Source organism: Neopelma chrysocephalum, unplaced genomic scaffold (assembly GCF_003984885.1).
Source record: "Neopelma chrysocephalum unplaced genomic scaffold, ASM398488v2 Primary Assembly neopelma1_76, whole genome shotgun sequence".
NCBI classification, from domain to species: Eukaryota; Metazoa; Chordata; class Aves; order Passeriformes; family Pipridae; genus Neopelma; species Neopelma chrysocephalum.
The window spans coordinates 10276122-10297696 of NW_020897737.1; the positions used below are offsets into that span (position 1 = coordinate 10276122).

The 21575-nt window shown below is 36.6% G+C and overlaps 1 protein-coding gene across 1 annotated transcript in view; it reads right to left on the bottom strand.

Annotated features, from left to right (window-relative positions):
* Positions 1-3226: 3226 nt before the first annotated feature.
* Positions 3227-21575, bottom strand: part of RPGR (retinitis pigmentosa GTPase regulator) — a 56594-nt gene continuing 38245 nt past the window's right edge. Inside the window, 5 exon segments of the mRNA XM_027689243.1 lie at positions 3227-6415; positions 7432-7520; positions 8799-8838; positions 9055-9141; positions 20984-21574. Coding sequence (XP_027545044.1) covers positions 6194-6415; positions 7432-7520; positions 8799-8838; positions 9055-9141; positions 20984-21574 — 1029 coding nt within the window. The 3' untranslated portion in view covers positions 3227-6193.

Sequence of the window (21575 nt, forward strand, 5' to 3'; positions counted from 1 at the left end):
TAGATGCTTCACTCAGTGCAGTTTTCAAAAAGCATCTCCACTGCACGAACCATGCTTGTCAAAGACGCTGCTCGTTTTGCATTTTTAAGAGATATATTCATGTTTTCTAATAAAAAGCTGGTTTCCCAAGATGACAAACAGGAAAGAAACACTTAAGAGACCAGCCTACAAGAAGGCATCGCTGGCTAAAAATGTCAGGAAGATGTACACCGATGGAAATTCTTGTTCTGTGATCTTAAATAGCAGAGATGATGATCCCAAAGTTTCTTGTGTGAAATGATAATCTTAAGTTATCTGCTAATAATTTTCTTTCTTAGATCACACCTAAACCTTAATGGCACACTCCTTGTCAAAAATACAAAAAAAGATACTGCCCTGAATGTAGAAATAACGCATTTTAGGGAAATGAAATGTTCTTCAGGGTAGCACACTCTGGCTCCGTGTTCTATCCCTGAGCACTTACCTTCTCCCTGCGTCAGTGATCTGTAGAAATCTCCTTGGGTCTTCCTAGTTAATGGTGGCCTCATGCCTCTCCTTCCAGGAATAAAGGAAATGGCAACTTTCCCCGAATTTCTCCCCTACCAAAAACCTTGTTGTGGAAAATTTCAACATGAAGGTGTGGATCAGGTACACAGAGAGCACATACATGGTGTGTATATATGTGTATATGTAGCAAGTCTTAGAGAACAACAGTTGCCTTTATATTCCATCTGGCGGGGTCCACGTGTCCTACTCACTCTGTCTTAGGCTGGCAGCAAACCAGAATTTTTTGGGGGGAAGACAATATTGCATTCTCAGTTAGAGAGTGACTGATGCATCAGTATGTGATCAAACAGAAGATATATGATTTCCTGTTTAATAGATATACCAAAAAACAAAACCTCTGTATTATTATTTTTTTAAAGCTGTTAACATCCCTTAAAATTCTAACTCTTAATATCTCTTCAGCTTTTGATGAATGTGATTGGAAACAGCTGTATCTAAACAATTTCACCATCAAATGAGAATGGTCTTGAAGATAAAAGACTTCTTTGTGTACAAATACAAGAACTACACTTTAGCCAGATTTAGATTTTGCAATGCCTTTGTTGAGTCATTACTATCTGGTCCTGAAAAAGAGACTGATAATTATATAGCATGATTAAAATGTAATTCCAACACAGTCTTGGAAGGCAAATAGGTGTGAAGTTTGAGAGCTCATCAGTATGAGATACTGAGCAAAGCAGACCTACTACCAAAGCATTCATATCTCCAATTCTCACCATTGATAGGGGTCTCATCACTCTTAACCAGAACACTATTTAGTTTCTCAAATTAATTTAGGCATAATGGGGTGAAAATGCTGTAAAGCCCTGTTAATAGTGAGTAGTGTAAGTAATAAGCCCTTAAAAGCACTCAGAGAGAATTTAAGAGTTAGTTTATTTATATTTTAAAGAGATAAAATAGTTCAAGGATGCAGTAAATGGTTATAATTTTCCTATACAACACTTGGGTCTTTTAAAATGTGCTCAGTATTGGATTTTAATATCTAACTCAAATAGATTTCCTTTCTACTGTTAATGTGGGTATTTTTGAAACATTTATTTTCCTGTGTTATTAAGCAGCCACGCTGCTAGGCACAGGCCATAAATCTGAGTGAAGCGTTAGTCCTTCACCTGGGACATTAGAAGTAGAGTAGGGATATCAGTATCATCAGTGGTAGTGTGACTGTGTTGCTCTGAGAACCACCCCTTTCTGGGCCAGCAATTTCAACAGAAATTGAGTACAGAATGGGCTTCTTGTGCAAGAAAGCACTGCTGATATATTAACTAAATGTCAAAAACGGTAGATGTCAAAAGCCAGTTGTCAAGAGCTGAACAAGTTTATGTCTTATTCATGAGTGTGTTTTAAGCGAGCCCATACTTAGTCTATCAACAGTCATGTAAGATCAGCTTGTCTATGTGCATGATTATCAGGATTTACAGCAGTTTACCATTAAGATATTAATTCAATTTACTTCAACTACTCTAATGTTGACAGTATGACTTAAAGTATTCCCCAGGGACAAAGACTGGTTGTATTTTGCATATTATACAAGTATTTCCTGGAAGAAAAAGGAAAAAGTTGCACGAAATTGTTTATTATTATTAAATAAAAATAAATATTTTAGTTTTGTTTGTTTGTTTGGGGTTTTTGTTGTTGTTTGTGGTTTTGAGGGGGTTTCTTGGTTCAAATCCAGGTTGGATGAGGCCTTGAGCAACCTGGTGTAGTGGGAGGTGTCCCTGCCCATGGCAGTAGGGGTTGGGAGTAGATGATCTTTAAGGTCCATTCCTTAATATTCTATGATCCTATGATTCAGTGATGATGATAACGATGATTGTTAACTTTGGGCATATAAAATACAGTCTAAACAGCATGTTCTCTCCTTTTCTGCTTGAATCACCACAAACCTGCATAGGAACAGTAGGTGAATAAATGAATCCTGTGCCTCTGGAAATCAGTAAACATACATAAGCAAATATTTGGATTAAATGGAAATTTCAGGAGCTCAGGTACATGTTTGATCATCCATATTCATACACACATACATACATATGTCTATATATACGTGTGTCTTTGTATATAAATACACACACATATGTATGAGTGCATATAGATGTATATTTATGTATCATAATTTGACTACTGTCCATCTATGTATACATTGAGAAATAAATGAGTAATTATATTTTTCTATCTTTATAGTTTTTCAAATACACATAGTCTAAAACTCTAAAAATACATTTTATAAATACACTAAGGTACCAGAGTACTTTAATGCCAGAAAACATAAAGTTTTCTGAGAATTTTGAAACAGAAAATTTGATACAGAGTGAGTATCTTTAACTGCATTTCAGGGGCCAGGAAAAGGAAAATTTCTGGCTCTGGAGGCTGGGTTACACCTTTGAAGAGCACAAACTCCACCTAGTGATAGGTTCAGTGATGAAATTTAGAAAACCATCAATTCTAAAGCACAATCTCAGTTGTATGACAGGACTGTGAAAATGAGAAATAAAAATTTAAGTTGATACAGTTGCCTTTGTGAAAGAAAGAAAATGACAGAGAAAAATGTACTGTGAATGTTTCTAGACCTCTTTGCTACTCGCCAGTTTATGAAAACCTTTCAGTAATAAAACACCCTCACATTTGTGAACTTGTGAAAAAAACCCTCTAAATTAATACACATGCAACTTTTTTTATTTGTTTAATCTTTTTATTAACAAGGAAGATGTGTAAAAAAAGACATCCAAATAGATTAACTTGTTCCTTCTTCTTGTTAAGCAAAGGGTATGGACAAGATAAATGTACAAGTCCCTGAAACTGCTTTGACGTACAGCAGTTTACAGTCCATTACATAAACTTCTTTAGCATTAGATTTAAGGATAATTCCCACTTTAAAGCAATTTTTCTCACTAAATTAGTTCACTTTTAAAAAAAGAAATTGTCCTTACAGTAACAATTTCTGTGACTGATATCCTGTTAAAAAAATAATTAATGTTTATTTAAATTAATGAGGGTACCATTTACTTCATTTCCCCTTTTCCACTTCACTATTCTCAACAGTATCCAAGTAGAACAGAAACCACATGTGGATTCAGGAAAACAAAAAATTATTTAAATATAATGCAGACAAAAAATAGCTCATGTAAGGTACATTGCAGAACACAGGAGTATCCTGAAGAAAACTAACAGAAACAAAAGGATCTTAATTAACTCTGGCAAAGGATGATCCAAGCATCCAGGTTTTTAATATGATGATTACTGTAGCATAGAGGAGCTCTCTGAAAGGATCTGAGCACCTGCTACAAGGACAAAGAGTTCAGGTGAATCAACTTCTAGGACAAAAACAACTCTGGACACTTCTGACCATATTATATAAAGTTTAAGGAACTCTGACTATCTCTCCCTTGTAAAGTATCCTGAAAAGTGCTCAGCTTATAAAAAATTCTTTGTTTTATATTTATGCTAGAGCTTGTCTATATTCATAAAAAAACCTAAGCATATTTCAGTAAGGGGCGAACAGAGGCCCCATATCACATTCATCATGGTAAGGGTCCAGAAGTCTATGGGGCCAGATGGGATCCACCCAAAGGTGCTGAGGGACCTGTTGGAAGAGCTTATGAGACACTTTCCATCGTTTATGATCAGCCCTGGCTAACAGAGGAGGTCTCAGGTGTCTGGAAGTTGGAAAATGTGATGCCCATCTACAAGAAGGGTCAGAAGGACAATCTGGAGAACTACAGGCCTGTCAGCCTGACCTCAGTGCCAGGAAAGACTATGGAGCAGATCATCTTGAGTGCAACCACATGGCATGTGCGGGAACAGCCAGGGGATCAGGCCCAGCCAACATGGGCTTAGGAAACCACGCAGTGCTACAGGCTGGGGGCAGAGTGGTTGGAAAGTGGCCCAGCTGACAAGGACCTGGGGCTGCTGGTTGACGGCAGCTGGACACGAGTCAGAGGTGTGCCCGGGTGGCCAAGAAGACCAATGGTATCCTGGCCTGTATCAGCAATAGTGTGGCCAGCAGGAGTAGGGAAGTGATTATCCCTCTGTCCTCAGCACTGGTGGGGTCACACCTTGAGTACTGGGTTCAGTTTTGGGTCTCCCACTTCAGAAAAGGCACTGAGGTGCTGGAATGTTTCCAGAGAAGGGCAATGGAGCTGGTGAAGGGTCTGGAGCATAAATCCAACGAGAAGCAGCTGAGGGAGTTGGGGATGTTTATCCCAGACAGAAGAAGGCTCAGGGGAGACCTTACTGCTCTCAAAAACTTCCTGAAAGGAGGGTGTAGTGATGTGGGCATCAGTCTCTCCTCCCAGGTTACAAGTGACAGGATGAGAGGGAACAGCCCCAAGTTCTGCCAGGGGAGGTTCAGGTTGGATATCAGCAAAATTTTCTTCAATGAAAAGATTATCAAGCATTGGAACAGAGTGCCCAGGGAAGGGGTGGAGTCACCATCCCTGGAAGTATCCAAAAGGCATGTGGATACAGCACTCAGGGACATGACACAGTGGGGAATATGGTGGTGCAGGACTCGATGTTGGACACGATGATCATCGATGTTTTTTTCCATCCTTAATATATCTATGATTCTAAGGGTTATATTTATTATTCACCTGACTAAATACAGAAATCAAATTTCATTTAGTGGGAATGTCAGTAATTAGATAGTCAGTTTGTGACTTTTGCTTCTTCAACTAATTAAAAAACCAAACATTCTGCTCTTCCATACCAATAATGAGATTCATTGCTCCTGCTGCAAAGTCTCTATTTGAAGAAAAGCCAAGCTGCCTGAGAAAATCATGAATATTTATCCCACTATGATCTGCCTGTCATACCAATATATGCCACAGTAACTCTGGTTACATTATTTTCCTGTAAGAAAAGCTTCATTAGATATGGATGTTCAAAGAATATAGGATTAGAATCCAAGTGAAACAAGAGTGAGGATGTCCAGTTTTCACTGGGCCTGATCCTGTGAGGAGAGAGGCCCAACAGCTTATTCTGATCTCAGCAGGAGTGAAGGTGTTCAGCACCTTTCAGAAATAAAAGGTTGCTCCAAGTGCCAGTTTGGCAGGATAGTTACTTACATACTTTCTTACATACTGCTCTTAGGTACTGTTCTCTATGGAACTGCTGCCATACATGAAATTAGGCATGAACTCAAGTAACTCCTTCCATAATGGCCTACACCTTAACTTGAAAGTTTTATTGCTACTTTTCTAAGTCAAAACAGAAAGAAACGTACATGTTTGTAAGTAACTGAGTACCCCCAATATTCTTAACTAAGTTGTTAAACCAAATAATATCTTACATCAGATATAATTTTGCAGGAGTATCATATTGAAAGTGGTACTCTGTAGACTGACACAGAATAAAATTATTTAGAAAAAAACCATAAAATTACTGTATTCAACTTCTCACACAAAACCCCCACATTTTGTTTTAGAACACCAACAGGTAAGGCCACAGAACTTCAGCAAGGTGCTGATAAGCATATCAATTAAAAAAATTAAAATTACCAATAAATATCAAGAAAATCATCTGCCTATTTAAAATTACAGCAATCAAATCAATCAAAAAGAGCAGCCACCAACTTTGCAAGTCATAACTGTTTTCAAGTAAAAATTGCACTATGTGCTTTAAGACTGTCACATTCTCACATATTACAACAGTGTTAGAGTAACATACATGTATTAACTTTCATCCTTCTGTCCTGGTTAGTCACAGTTTCACTGGAATTCTCCAATGTATGATTCTGATTTTCATCCTTACTGTCTTCACCAGGTGAATCTTCCTTTTCTTTTTCTTCAGTCTGTAATGGCTTTTCAGATCTGTCTTCCTTTCTGCTACAAACATTCTTCTGGGGTGTCAGTGGCTTTCGCTTAAACAGGGAAAACTGAAGTAAAAAAACGGGTAAATAATATGTGCAAAACAGTTAGCTCTGAAATTCAAGATTAAAAAACACAAATCCTTTTGTATATGACAAGGTGAACTGAGGTTGTAAATTTCTCCTTGGTAAAATAAATAATCTCTTAAAAACAAAATGACTACTTCAAAATGTTAATGAAAAACATTTGCAAGATTTCAAATGTGTCAAAATAGTACATGTGAACCAGAGAGGTTAAAATGATTGCATTTTGTTAAATTATACATTGTACAGTTTGTACTAAATACTGCAAGTGGTGCAATTATTTGGGTTTCTTTCAAATAAGAATCTGAGGCAAGGTCCAAAAAATGCAGGTTCAGATGTCCAAAGCCCCAGAGCAGTAAGTGCTTAATATGCTTCCTTAAAAACGTGTGTACTCCCGTTAATGACAGTGCTTGTGTGTCAGTGAGACTACACACGTGCTCAAAGTTAACTGGTGCTTAAGGTCTTTGTTCAACGGGAAACACAGCAGCCAGTCTCTGCAGAAGCCTCTGGATCTTAAACCTGTAAGAAATTCCATATCAGGTACTCCTCAACATGCTTATACACACACATATATATATATATATATATATGATCCCCAAATCAGTGCATGTTGGAAATAGATGCAAGATAAACTAGCTCAGGTGCTGCTTTCAGAGAGAAATATGAGGGAAAATAGATAATGTCCCATATGAATCAAGTCGTAAGTTTTCACTTCACCAGTATGTGATGCGATGTGATGTGATTAACAACCTGTCTTTTACATGAACAGGTGATAATGGGCTTTTTCTCATTTCTACTGACAGAAGGACTATGATTTATTCTAAGAGAGCAATTATTTGGACAATTATCACAAAATAAAATCAAATCTTAAAGAGGAGGAACAGGTTGCTCAGCAGTTTAATTATTTGTGCAGATCATGTAAATTGAGGTATTTGCATTGGTAACTGCCCACTGCCACCTTGGTCACTCAAAAAACTAGAAGGAAAAACCAGGCCACCTACCTTTTTTCTTCCAACAATTCCTCCAGTTATTTGGTCATCATTGTTCTCTGAAGAATTTTTCACAGTATGATTGTCGGTGCTTTCTTCTAAAATAACATAAACATTTATATAAACTTCCCTCTGACTCATGCAAATCATAGAAATATTACAGAAAAACAGAAATCAACCCCCAAAAATTGTTCTTCAAATTATTTTTTAAGGAGAAGTCACAAAAAATGTGAATCTTAAAAAAAAGCAATCAGAATATTCAGTTCAACTTGACACCCAGCCTGACAAGACTATTTTTATTTTTTTAATTTCTCTATATAATGCCCTTATAATACTCTTCAGATGCTTGATTTTCAAGAACAGAACACTTATGGTAGTGACACTATATAAAATATTTTGACTTAACACTCATAGTTTGCTCTTGCTGACAGATGACAAAGTCTTGCACACTGATTTGAAAGTATATTCTAATTTGGGAAAGCTGGCTTTTAGGGCAGGAGTTACAGTTAAGCATAAATTTTATTCCATAGAAACAATTCTGGGAATGGAAAAACTTTCCATTTGAGTTGATGTTCCTGTGTTTAAATTTTCCTATGCGCCCTGTAAAAATCATATAAATTTAGAACTTAATATCAAAACTTCCAGATCACTGGATGATGGAAAAATATTTAAGCATCCATTCTGTACAAGCTATTTCTACTACAATATTGAAAATAAATGGCATAGCTTCTTCTTTAAAAAGGCTTTATAATAAAGGCTTTTTTTATATCACATTTGTTATTCTATTTCAAAAGAACAATTATAGATTTTTCCAGAATTTCTAAAATAAAAGAAGCCCTTCATATATGGGGCACTCAAATTCGTGCTCCCCAGCTTTTCTAAAGGAATATATAATTCACACAAACTGTCATCAAAAGTACAGGGAACATCTAGACTTGCATCCTCAGCATCTCTGAACAGAGTTCAGTAATTATCACACTGCACCTAAAATGATCTGCGAACATGATGAGGAAACATCAGTTGGCAAAGATGAGGAAGACTTTTGACAAGCTTCTCAGCTGAAGTGAGATAACACAATTACCACAACTTAGGCACTGCACAACTGGAACTGCTCCTAGCAAGTAAGATACAGCCCTGCTAAGAGAAAGTCCTTCTCATGGACTTCCTCCAATACATGACTGGGAAAAGTATTTATTTCTTTCAAATCAGTAACAATTATTAATGGGTTTTTTGCCCCTCAAATTTCATTGCTTCTCAACAACTGCTTTACCAATTACTGACAATAACTGTGTCATTCTGTATTTTTTATAATATGAGATTGCTTAGAACAATTTTATCTTTTGAAATGTTGTATCTATCCTTAGGAATTGTATTCTTACCCTGCTGAACGATGGTCTCTTTCTGAGTAGTCTCTTCTGTCTATAGAGAGACAAAACCAATTAAATCTCTACATTCAAACTTGTTAAAAAGTAAGATGTTTTATGATTAACACCTACATCTGTTCCTCTCTCTAGCAAAACCACCCCAAACAACAACTTTGCATTTACAGGGTAGCTACATATGTTCAAACTAATGCTGGTTACAGAACCAGATTCTTTCAGAGAACAGTAACTTAATAAGACTAAATGCTCTTACCTCTCCAGTTTCCACTGTGCTATTACTGCTTTTCTCTCCCTCAGGCGTTTTACCAGGTTTCTCTTTTGCATATTTTTCCTCTATTTCCTCTTCTTTCTCTGTTCCTTCTCTTGATTCTTCTCCTGTTTCCTCTTCTGCTTCTTCTATTTTTTCTTCTTCTTCCTCCTCCTCATCATCATCTATCTCTTCATCTCCAGACAAGTTTTGTTCCTTTGACAAAATTGCCAAAACATAATTTTGAAATTCAGGGTGCACAGTGACATCATAGTCCTTATCCTACACCAGCTCATCAAACATCAGGATTTGACTAAGAACAAGAAAAATCAAAAGAGAATGTTCTAAGCAAATAGAATGAGGACAAAGACAGGAGACCTCGCTCATGGTTTGCTAATTTTAACAGATTTTTAAAAAACAGACCTCCAGTGACCATTAGGAATGCAACTGATTTTCATGTTTTGCCAACATATGTCTCCTTAGAGAAAAAGTAATGAAAACAAACTTATTTTTGAAAAGAAAATATTTCTTTTAAATGTTTGAAATATGCATAATTGACACAAGCAGTAGTAATTCCAACACTGAAAAAAAACCTTAAAACCTATTTCCCAAGAAAATTAATAAATACTAGATACAATGATTTGGTTCATGTGATTCAATACAGACATGATAACTTGAATTTAAGTTAGTTTCAGCCTACAATAAAACTTCAATATAGTAAAATAAATTAGCCAAGAGCATTATGAAATAAATTTTAAAAGATGCAAAAGTTATTTTTGTAAAAATTTGTAAAGAATCAATTATATCCTTCTTACTCCATTCAGACTGTCATTACCATGCCATTATGTATTTACAACAGCATGAAATACAATATTTGAAACAGAAACATTCTCCTTCTCATTGCAGAAATACAAGGGCCTAAACCAAGTCCAAGATGGACTTCTGATGTGAATCCAGTGAAGATTTATCAGTACATCAGAATGTCCAGAAAAAGAGGAACACATCTGTTCCACTGCAGCCCATGTCACAATGGTGACTGGTGGGAAGTATCTGCACAGTCTTTTGGAAGTGTGATGGAGGAATGGGTCTTATACTGAACACCTTTGTATACCTGAGTCCAAATGTTGTCTCCTATCTGTTGTCAATGTTTTCCTTATTCTCTCTTACTTCTTTGATCTTTTGCCTGTTGTCTCCACAATGACTGTTTTCATGGTCATCAGAAGGCAACTTCCTGGTCAGGAGGAGACCATGAATTAATGTTTCTAGAGGTTGGAGCACAGAGCTCTTTGGTGGAACTCCTTTGCTAAGCACCACTCTGACACCTCAGGAAGCTGAGACATCCTTACATATGATTCATGGAGACCTGCACTATTCTGGACCCCAGCTCACAGTTTACAACATCTAACATCACACTGGATGAATTTGTTTTGGTAACTGAGCCATACTCCTCATCCTCCCCCAAAAAATGGTGCAAGTGAGAGACACTCCTTGTTCTCCAAAGAAGACACCTACTGTTGTTTAACTGAGCAGCTTCACAGACTGACTCCATTTCCATTTACTGCATTTGCTACTTGCCACAGGTGTTTCTGGCTGTCACCTCATCTGTTCAACTCCTAAAATAGCCCATTTTGAATCATAACTGATAGCACAGTTTTATTACTGCCACTTCTGCTTGCCCATTTATAGGCATGTTTACGAGAGTTTTTACCAATGGTGATGAATTATATGAGAATGTCATACTACAGATATGTTTTTATTTTAAAATATTAATCACCCAACCATTAAAAAGAACATCTGAAAAATCGGAGGCTGCTAATTAAGGCATATATATAGTGCGTATATATATGTATTATGTATATATGTTACATGCATATATTATATACATGTATAAAATCTCTTCATTATTCTCTTCATCGTGCGTTAGGGGGTTTGTTTTCTTATTCCACTCTAAATTTGTTTTTCATACAAAGATGTTCTAAGAATACCTTCAACAGTTTTACTTCTGAAGTTGAGACAGAGGGAAGCTGACTTGGCCAAGGTCACACACAGAAAGTAAAAAATAGTAAAGAACATACAAATGACATATTTCAAACTGTTTTCATTTCAGCTTGAGGTTCCAGTTTCTTCAAGGACAAAACAGTAGTCGGTACTATGAAACAGCTTTAAAGATTTTGTACCTCTAGTATAATAAATCAGTACAGCAGAACAACAGTCTAGAAAATATCAACAACACATATACAGAATTTTGTATATCTGTCTTCTTTGCTTAATTTTTTTTATGCATCTATTCTGGTTTTCCTGTAAATCCAGACCTTCATAACAAGACATTCTTAAGGATGAATTTGCTTTTTCCAGGCTTTAGGGGATGAATAATCTTACTTGCCCTGGTTTTGGCAAAAGTATTGCCTTAGTGGGTATAACTGTCTTTTGCTAAAGTGGCTGCAGCTGGCTTTTCTTTGAGCAGATTAATACAGAATAATGACATTTCTTCTCAGAATACTCTATAAAAATATGTTCTTATGTCTACAGGAGAGAGGGGAAAAAATTTCATTCTCCTCCCTATCGTTGCCTCACCTGGTATCATGTTCTGGCTAAAAGACAGTCTCACTGAAGACTGAAGACATGTCTCATGTTAGACCTTGCTCAAATGACAGCTGCAAACTGGGTTTCTCTACAGTGCTGTAACTATTTCATTGTGGATCCCTCCTGCATCATTTATGGAAACTGAGCTCTGGCAGACAAGCTGCTCATAATTAGCATTTCAGAAAGGAGGGTGTATCATATCTTTCCATATCTCCTCAAGAAGTCAAAATAATGTTCACCACCACCATTTTATATTTCTAGGGAAGAAAATCTCAAAGCCACTGATGAGACAAATTTAGTTGCAGATTTTTTAAAAACTTGGTAAAAACTCAGTCATGAAGAGAAAGCTGTAATTAATTTGTGTACCACTTGAAATGGAGAGTTCTGGGAAGCTCTGGTTTACAAAGATGTTTCTGGTTTTAGTTGCCTTGGAAACTGTTAAAAATCCAGACAGAAGATTAACAAAGAGAGTTGAGAATGAGGTAGGTAGCTACATGTTTCTTCCTTGGGGGTGTTCTGCTAAGAAGCCATAAACCAGCAATTACTTAGCTGAGTTTTTAATCATTTAAGGAACAGATTTTTCCAATGACCTGCCCAGCCAATAATCTTTAAATGCCCAAAAACATGCCATGGGCCTCTAACATGTCTATACAACAACTGAATGATATAAATACCAAGTAGGAGTTTCCCTGTGAAGTAGAAGACTCTTAGTAGGTGGGTGTTATGTCTAAGGAGGTTGGTCAATTGGCATAATGCTTCATAAGGGAATGAACAGTGCTCCCTTTGTAGAGCACTAGTAAAGACAACTACAAAATACATTTCTAGGACTATCTTTCTGCTTTGATGCAGGACTGAATAGAGGAATAGGTAGAGGAATCATATCCTATGCTACCTCTCATTTTGCTCTCCAAAAACCTAGTGCACATCAATGTCACTTCTGAATTGTCCATGCTGGGAAAATGTGATAGGTTAATATTTTACTAAAACAGCATTGAAAGTAATAGTGTTAACCACGATCTCACATGAAGATGAGAGAGAAAAAACCTCCCAAACAACTCAGTTTACCCTTTGTTGATTGGAGATATATGGATGTGTAGGCACGTAACATTTTCTTGATACTGATCATGATGTCAAGGTGTCTGATGTGAACTGACTGGAAATACTGCCTGACAAAACTCTTAGCAAAGCTAAATACCTTGTAGTTTCTTACCCAGCAGTTACAGTGAAAGCTTAACACCTTAAAATCCACATAGTGCTAGCCATTTGTCATCAGGCACTAGAACTGGGCTTTCATTTTGTAGCTATTTATATTGAAAAGTCATTAGCTCAGTTTCTCTAAACCTCAGAGAATTATCTTTCAATTTAAGGATGACTAAATAAAGCTGTCCAGTTTAATGACTAACAAAAATTCAAAGACATAAGTACTCAAATGAGAGATTAAACATCTTATCCTTCCAATTACAAAAAGGAATCATAGAATCACAGAAATCAATTAGGTTGGAAAAGACCTCTGGTGTCATCGATCCCAACCTGTGACCAAACACCACCGTGTCAACCAGACCATGGCACTGAGTGCCACATCCAGTCTTTCCTTAAACACCTCCAGGGACAGTGACTCCACAACCTCCCTGGGCAGCCCATTCCAATGCCCAATCACTCTCTGTGAAGAACAAGGGAGGTAGTCAACAAGTCAAACTAGGCTTTCCTTATACATTGTCAAGGAGACAAACAGCTCGGCTAAATATACTTAAAAGAATTTTGAGTGAAGAGCTAAGCCTTGCGCCATAACTTGTCTAAAATTTGGAATCTAGACTTCAACTCAGTTATATTGGTTTCCTAATTGTACAATTCTAATTCAAGAGCACTTGACATGGATTACCTCATACTTATATCAGCCCCTTAATGCTGCTGTTCTGTAAGTATCCTGGAATACTAACACAGCACTGGACTTGTAATTTCAGGCACATCGTGCAGTGAATCAACTGCAAATCAGTTTTATGACAAGCAGGAGTTTCCATTGCTAAATGTAGATAAAAAATTGAATTTTTAAGATAGTTATACCTTCTTGTAAATATGATGGAAAAGAAATATCGAAGTAGTAGATGCCCACATAGTGATACAATGATTATTCTGGACATGTGATGACCAACTACCACAATAGTGCCCTTTAACAGGATGGTGTCATTCTGAGAAAAATGGAATAAAAAAGTGTATACACAGCTGTAAACAGCATTGTAGAAACTGATTGGACAGACTCATTTTCCATTTTTGTCTTACTAAGCTTTTTTCTGCCAATACTTTGCTATGCAACATATTTTATTTTCTAAATGCCGAATACAAGGACCTACAAATTTCCACAAGTTTCTATTTGTGCACTTTTGTCACAAGCTGGCAGGGTACACACTTTGCATTAAGAGAAGTAATCTGATCACATTTATTAATCAAGACTTTAGCTGTCATTCTGAGACTGCACACAGACATTTATTTCAGAGTAGTAGACAGTAATTTTTTGAGGGCATTATCCTAAAGATTATTTGAGTTTGCTTTGGTGCAATTATTCTGTAGCTTGCCAGCTTGCTGTTGTAGGTGTACTTGGGGAAAGATATATTTCTGCATTCTTGGTTGAGTAAAAATAACTACTTATCAATGCATAAAATTTTAATGTAAAACTTTATTCTGAAAAAGTATTTGTACTTTCAGTTTTGTGTCAGATTTTGACTATTCACTACAAATTTAAAAGAGTTATCTAAAGGATTCTCTTTCCCCAGCAACTCAGAATGAATTTTTTGTTTATTCCCCAAAATAAATCAACACCTGAAATAGCTCAGATATACTGCAGCTTTCATATACAAAACTGTTATCTCCTCATGAAAGTTTTCTTTATTTGAAGAACAAACAAATAATATAAATTTCCATGGCAAAAAGGAAAAAAACCACTCTACAGAACTAGAAAGGATTTTTAAGGTGTTTTCTGAAAACCATAAAACAAGTTGGAGACTGTTTACATCAAGTATAATCTCTTATGAGCTATTTTACACAGTAACTTAAATACCCTCTAATATTCAGTTACTCAGAAATAACATACCAAAATAACTCCTGGGTACTTAAGCCAAACAGATGAAATATAATGAGCAACTGCAAATTGGAATATGTTGATGTTATCTGAAAGACTTTTTGTGTCTCTGGAAGACACTATGCTGCATAAAATGAATTCTTAATGCTAACAGACACGGAGAAAAAAAATTACTTGGGAATATTAGCCCACATTTGGATGCATATTGTGCATATTTTCCAAATCCTTATAGAAAAAGTTTTGGTGTCTGGAGTTTGTCATGCAGCTCCCACGTATTCGCAAGTGAATGAGGACAGTCACTTCTTTCTGCTTTTATTGTGCACATAGCTTAGAGCACTGCATGTCTCTCCAAAATCCTGTACTTTCCATTGAAATCCTGCCTTAATCATGCTGATTATCACTCAGTGCTTGGATAAAAATACTGGTAAAGGCAAATTTTAACCAAAACACCAGAGCAGGCAGGAAGGTTCTTTAAGATTCTTTGACTCTGTACATTCCTCAAAGGGATGCCCCACGGTTCACTGCTAAAATCTCTACAGCCTGCATGACTGGGCTTCTCAGGGGAGAGCCCTCACTTCAAAATACTCTGATGTAAAAGTGGCAACTCCTACACAACCATCACTAACCTTTAAGCCCATTCTCACCTTGTAGATTTTTCAAGGCACACCCAAATTCGTAATGCAAGCCCCATCAACCTTCACCATGCAATTGTTTCCCACACCATGCCAGCACTTGTGGGAGTTCTCCCCCCGCCACTGGAAGGCTGTTTTTAAAGCATGGCTTGATGCAGGACACATTCAGGTTTGCCTTGTTCTTTTTCTCCTCACAGATGATAATGAAGTGCCTAGTAAAGGAGATTAAATTTTGCAGCAGTTCTGCTGCTGTGTTTCTAATTATGAATGTAGCTTTGTGCCTTGGATAGATGCTGGATAGAATGAAAGTATTCTATACTTCCAGCAAGAAAGCCAGCCTCTGCCAGGGTGGCTCACAATCCCAAACTCCTATTAGGTTGGTCATTATTGTTCACTTCTCAGTCAAACAGCACAGCACAGGCTCTTTTACTAACATGGGTACACAGGGAATTTGAAACATTACTCTTCAATACTATTGTGATCTATATCCTTAAAGGAATAGGCACAGACAAAGTATTTATTTAATATAAGATTCTGCTTAGAGCTACCTTTCTTTAGCTCTCTCTCACACTCTCCTTATGACATCACAAATACTTTATATTTCACACAAACCACAAATGCAACTCTGTGTGAAAGGTGTAGTAGTCATGACAAATTATAAAGCTCTAAACCCATAACATTGAACCTGGGACATTCCAGAAGATTGCTCTGCAATCCAGCTCAGAGAGAAAGAGTGATTTCTGATTTTTCAATGCTGGAAAAATATGAAAAACGTGTGAAAGGCAGAATGGCAAATATCTTTAAAGTTGACATTTCAGGGCCCTGACAATAAATATTTTTGTAACTAAGTATGGGGCTTTGAGATAACGGTATTAATATTTGTTTAAATTATTATAGCATGAGGTTGCCAAGCAAAAAAGCAAGGGGCACTATCATAAATTCTTAGAAAAAAGACAGTGATTAACTGTACTTGCTTCTTCTTCTGGCAATAGAAAAATAAAGCCTCTGTTGCTCTCAGCAGTGCAATTTTCTTATGCCAAAGCTATCTCTCCAAAATCCTTTCAATATGCAAAAGTTAACTTCTCCTCTCTCCATTAAAACATATGAAGAAGTGTATGAAAATATTACAGCTCAGTGAATGACTTCAGATCATGAACACACCTGGAACCTCACTGAGGACAAAAACTATTGGTTTGCCTTTTGTGCAAGCAAAGTATTTGCCCAGTTGCTCACAGAATGCATGGTACTAAACACTGTCATTTTTTTTAATTCTGTGATTAGGTATTAGTTGAAAATTTGTCCTATTACAGTTACTTTGCCCTTTTTTTTTCCTTTTTACGGATCTGAAGATCCTGTTAGTTTTGAGTTTGATTCTGCTTCCCATAATGTTATTTGAGAGGTAAGATCTAGAAGGTATTATCATGTTGAGAGCAATTTTATCTTAAAAAGGTATTAGGTTTTATTTCCCCCTAGGTTTTATTACCTAAAGGTAATAAAAACTAGGGGAAAAAAAATCTAAAAGCAATGAAAACAAAAACTATATGTTCTTTTCTGCATGATTCTGAGAGGCCCCATTTTAAAAAATATCCATGTACCTATTCAGATAAGAAACTGGAACAAAAAGTAGTGAATGAAACCCAGACATTTTCGGTAGCTTGGGGAAGGACATTTTTGTTATTCAGTATCAATTTTGCAAAGAGAACCACAATCTGAATAAATGGTTTGATATTTTCAGATATAATGGACAAACTTACCTGCTGAAATTTTGCAAGCATAAGAGAAGAGCTGAGCTACAGCATATTCCAAAGTCACCTAGAGCACCCTCACCTCTAACAAGAGCTGTGAGGCAGGAGCAGACTTGCACCCTGCCCCACTGAAAATGCCAGAGGTGCTTGTAATTCATGCCTGCTGTAAAAGGTAGTACGTGCATATGTAATTCTGTGAACATGTCTGTGAAAGTGTGCACGGGGATTAAAAGTTCTGAGATGAGCAGCAGAGGAGTGCTTAGAAATAATTGGTTGCTTATTAACATTTCATGGATGTCTAATGTTGCTGTCACCTGCTGTATTACTGCTCTTGAACTGAACGTGTAGCTGGTTGATTGCTGATTAACTGTAATTAATAAATCAATAAATCACTAATTCTTTACTTGACTTAAACCACAGACCTGAACGGTTTTTCCAAGTGATAATGATTAGGGAATAAATCATGAAGAGGAAATAAATGTTTGGTTGTTTTTTTTCTAAGAATACAAGAACACAAAGACAATGACAGTACCAAAAGATGGATTCAAATAAAAAAAGAAGTTACTTCTTCAAACGATGTATAAAGAAATGTAATAATTATTTTCCAAAATATGTACTGGATGCTAAATGGGTTAAAAATCGATTGAAAGAAATTCATGCAAGGAAAATGGCTGTTAAATATAATACTTATATTGCTGAACCACAAATTATTGATTATACTGAATGTATTTGGTATTTGATTATATTGAAGGTATATTAGTATACTGAATGTATTTGGTACATTCAAATGTACTATTTGAATAATTACACAGGAGAAGTAACACTACTTGTTTGTGCTATTCTAATATTTTTTTTCCCAGACATTCACCAATAGCCACTGGTAGAAATAAAGATGTCTGAGCAGTTGTCTGTTGTTTTCTCTCTCTATTGCAGGATTTTTTTTCTCTACTGAAAACTAGTTCAGGAGCATTTCTGCCATGTTGCTTCAGTGCTGCACATAAATCTTTCTGTATGCCATAATAAATACCAAGGACATACTGAATTTTCACAAAACCACAAGTAACAAACTTTATAAACCAGTATGAGTCAAACTAAATAAAATTCCACTCGTTATGCTAATGGAGTTCCAAAGTCCCATCAAAGCCCAGAAACGCTGGCACAAGGTACAATTTATGTAACGATTCAGTGGAAAACCCTTAGAAGTGCTGCAGTAATGCTCTGCTTTTTCCCCACCACAGGAATGATCCACAAAACTACATAAAATCAGTTCTCAAATCAATGAATTTTCATCCAGACAAAACAAAGAAGAGGAGATGCCCATGAGCTGGCTTCCCTTCACTCTCTCGGGAAGCTTTATGCTATCAGCACATGGTAAGAGAGGAACAACAAATGGTCCCCATTTGCCTAAGAATTAAGATTAAAAGCTACAGCCAAACAGCAAATGAAGAGCCATTCCTATGTAGAATTGGAAACCACTTGCTTTAAAGTGCTCTCACCTTTTTCTCCCTCTCTCTAGGAAATACTTTTAACAAGAAACAACAGACTTTTTTCACAGCACAGCTTTCTTCCAAAGATGAATTCTAGAATCACAAAGATGTAGATGTCATATCCAAGAAACCTAGTTTTAGGCCTACAAAAATACTTCTCAATATTACTCTAAGTTTAATCACAGTGACATCCCAATCTTTCCTAAGAAGGATAAAATAACACATCGTAGCTTCACTTAGTTTCAGAAGGAAGTATTTTCACAGGAGTTCAATGACAAAGCAGCATCTCTGAGGGTTCTGTTGTTAGAGCTGTTTTCTTGGGAAGCGCCTTTAGCTGTTAAAATATTGTACTCTATCAGACTATGAGGATACTTACCTTGTTTCAAAGACACATGCTGATGTCAAGGCAATGTGTTCCAGAGAATTCCAAAGCTTGAAACACATTTCACAGGGACAAAATAACTGGATTAACTTTTCGTTGTAGTTAGGCATGGCATATGACCAAAGTGATCTTACCTTCAAATGCAGTATATGGAAAGGGTGAGTGGGGCAGGAAGGATCAAACTAGACTACAATCTACTGGCAAACTACTAATCTACTACAGGCTTTTTAAAAAATGAATTCTGGAGACATCGTATCAAAGATAGTTTAATGCCAGTATCTTACAAAACAGTATTAAAAATGTTTCATAATCCCAACATAAGTATTGATTCCATTAACATTTTTATTGAATGACATTTACTCATTTTGATTTCTTTCTTCTCCTGTTCTCATTTTCAAATAGGATTTCAGTAATTAGTTTGCTAGAAAATGAATGTCAATACTGAGTTCTGTTTACAAAACTGTCCTAGACCACCCATTAGCATAGAATTTAAGTAACAGTGCTATATGAGAAGTCCCTATCTCTTCATTTCCCAGTTCAACCCCCAGTAGTTGAAACAGTAATGCAATATCTTACAAAAATAACTTGCAAGATTTGTTCGTGTATTTTAAGGAAACTCCAGAAGTATTAACCTCGTCTTTTCCAAAAAGAATTCAGACTTTCTTGCCGCTTTCTTTACTATTCCATCTGGCTTCTAGCTCTACCTCTTTTGAGAGATCACAGATGTGATTTTTTAGGAGGGAAAAGCACAGATCTCCTCCAATGAGGAGAAGCTTTGGCTCAGATACCAAAAACATATATATGCTTCACACAGCAACAGAATATATTCCCCTTCTCGAGAACCTTAGAGTTAGATGACTAATGTAATGTAGTGTTCTGTAGGCAGATATAGAATCTTCTGTGTACTGCACAGTATAAACAAGTAAAAAAAGTTTACAAGTGTATTTTCAAATTCTTTTCACCAAGGGTAATAGCTAAAAATTATCCCTGAACAGATTCATTCTGACTCTAACGTAAGCTAGGCCAGATTCTGAGACTTGTGCATTTGCACATAATTGTGTGCCAAACACCAAAATAAGAAGTCAACCTTAAGGCCTTTGAAAAATCCCAGGCCATCACTTACGCAGGCCTGTATTTCCATTTACCTCTCATCAACTGACCCAAAATTTGGCAACTTATCTTTTCTTTAATTGATGCTGAGTACTCAAACATTTTAGCAATGTATGAACAGAAGAAAAGTAGGGGGAATGAATATAGACTGACACCAAAATTTAAAAATATGTATATTTGCTAATTTACTGACACTCCTTTCATATAAGGCACAGTAAAAAGTAAGCTGTCCTGCAACTAATATTGATGTATTGCTGATTCAAAGGCAAAGAAGATTACACTGTTGCAATGTATAATTCATGTTGGCAACACAACATCACAATTTAATTGAGGCAAACACAGTTTACCTCCTCAGCAATTATTTTTTAAATCTGTGTCATACATGATAAATGTGATTGTAAAAATGACTGTATCAACAACTTATGATTTCTCTTATAAAAGCTTCCCAAATCTAAACATTTTCTTCAGTCTTTTTTGAGAAATTGGCACTTAAATGCATGATAATGTATTTTGACTACATTAGAAGTTTTTTTTAAGTAATAAAAATCAATCTGCCATTGTTCCGAAGTTTCCTGAAGAGGCCTAAAATGTATGTCCAGTAGTCTATTCTACTTTAGTGTTAAATAATGAGGTAGCACATTGTTCCAAAATTGTTCTGAATTATGTAAACCATTTGCTACACGCTGCTTGGACTTCATGGTTTGTTTAGAGCTGTTTGGTAAAGCAGTACTTTCTGCCTTTTCTGACTTCCTGGATTTGCTTTTCTTTTGTGGAAGCTTATTATGATAATTTTTTCTTTTATCTTTTGCTTTTTCCTCTTCCTCTTCTTCTTCCTCCTCTCCCTCATCCTCTTCCTCCTCTCCTACATCCCTTTCCTCCTCTTCTTCCTCTTCCCTCTCTCCCTCTTCCCCTTCTTCTTCTCCCTCTTCCCCTTCTTCTTCTCCCTCTTCCCCTTCCCCTTCTTCTTCCTCTTCTTCTTTTTCTTTTTCTTCTTCTTCTTCTTCCTTTTCTTCTTCTTCTTTCTCTTCTTCTTCTTCCTCTTCTTCGTCTTCTTCTTCTTCTTCTTCCTGCACTCCCTCTTCTCCCTCCTCTTCCTCTTCTTCTTCTTCCACTCCTTCTTCCTCATCTTCCTCTTCTTCCTCATCTCCCTCTTCTTCTTCCACTGCCTCTTCTCCCTCTTCTTCCTCATCTCCTTCTTCTTCCTCATCTCCCTCTTCTTCTTCCACTGCCTCTTCTCCCTCTTCTTCCTCATCTCCCTCTTCTTCTTCCACTGCCTCTTCTCCCTCATCTCCTTCTTCTCCCTCTTCTTTTTCCTCCCCCACTCCCTCATCTTCTTCTATCCCTTCTTCCTCTTCTTCATTTCCCTCCTCTTCTTCCTTTTCATCTTCTCCACCCTCCTCCCCTTCTGCTTCTGCCCCTGTTCCTTCTTTTTTCTCCTCATCTTTTCTTTCCTCTTCATCCTCCTCTTCTTCTCCTTCTTCCACTCCATCCTCCTCCCCTTCTGCTTCTGCCTCT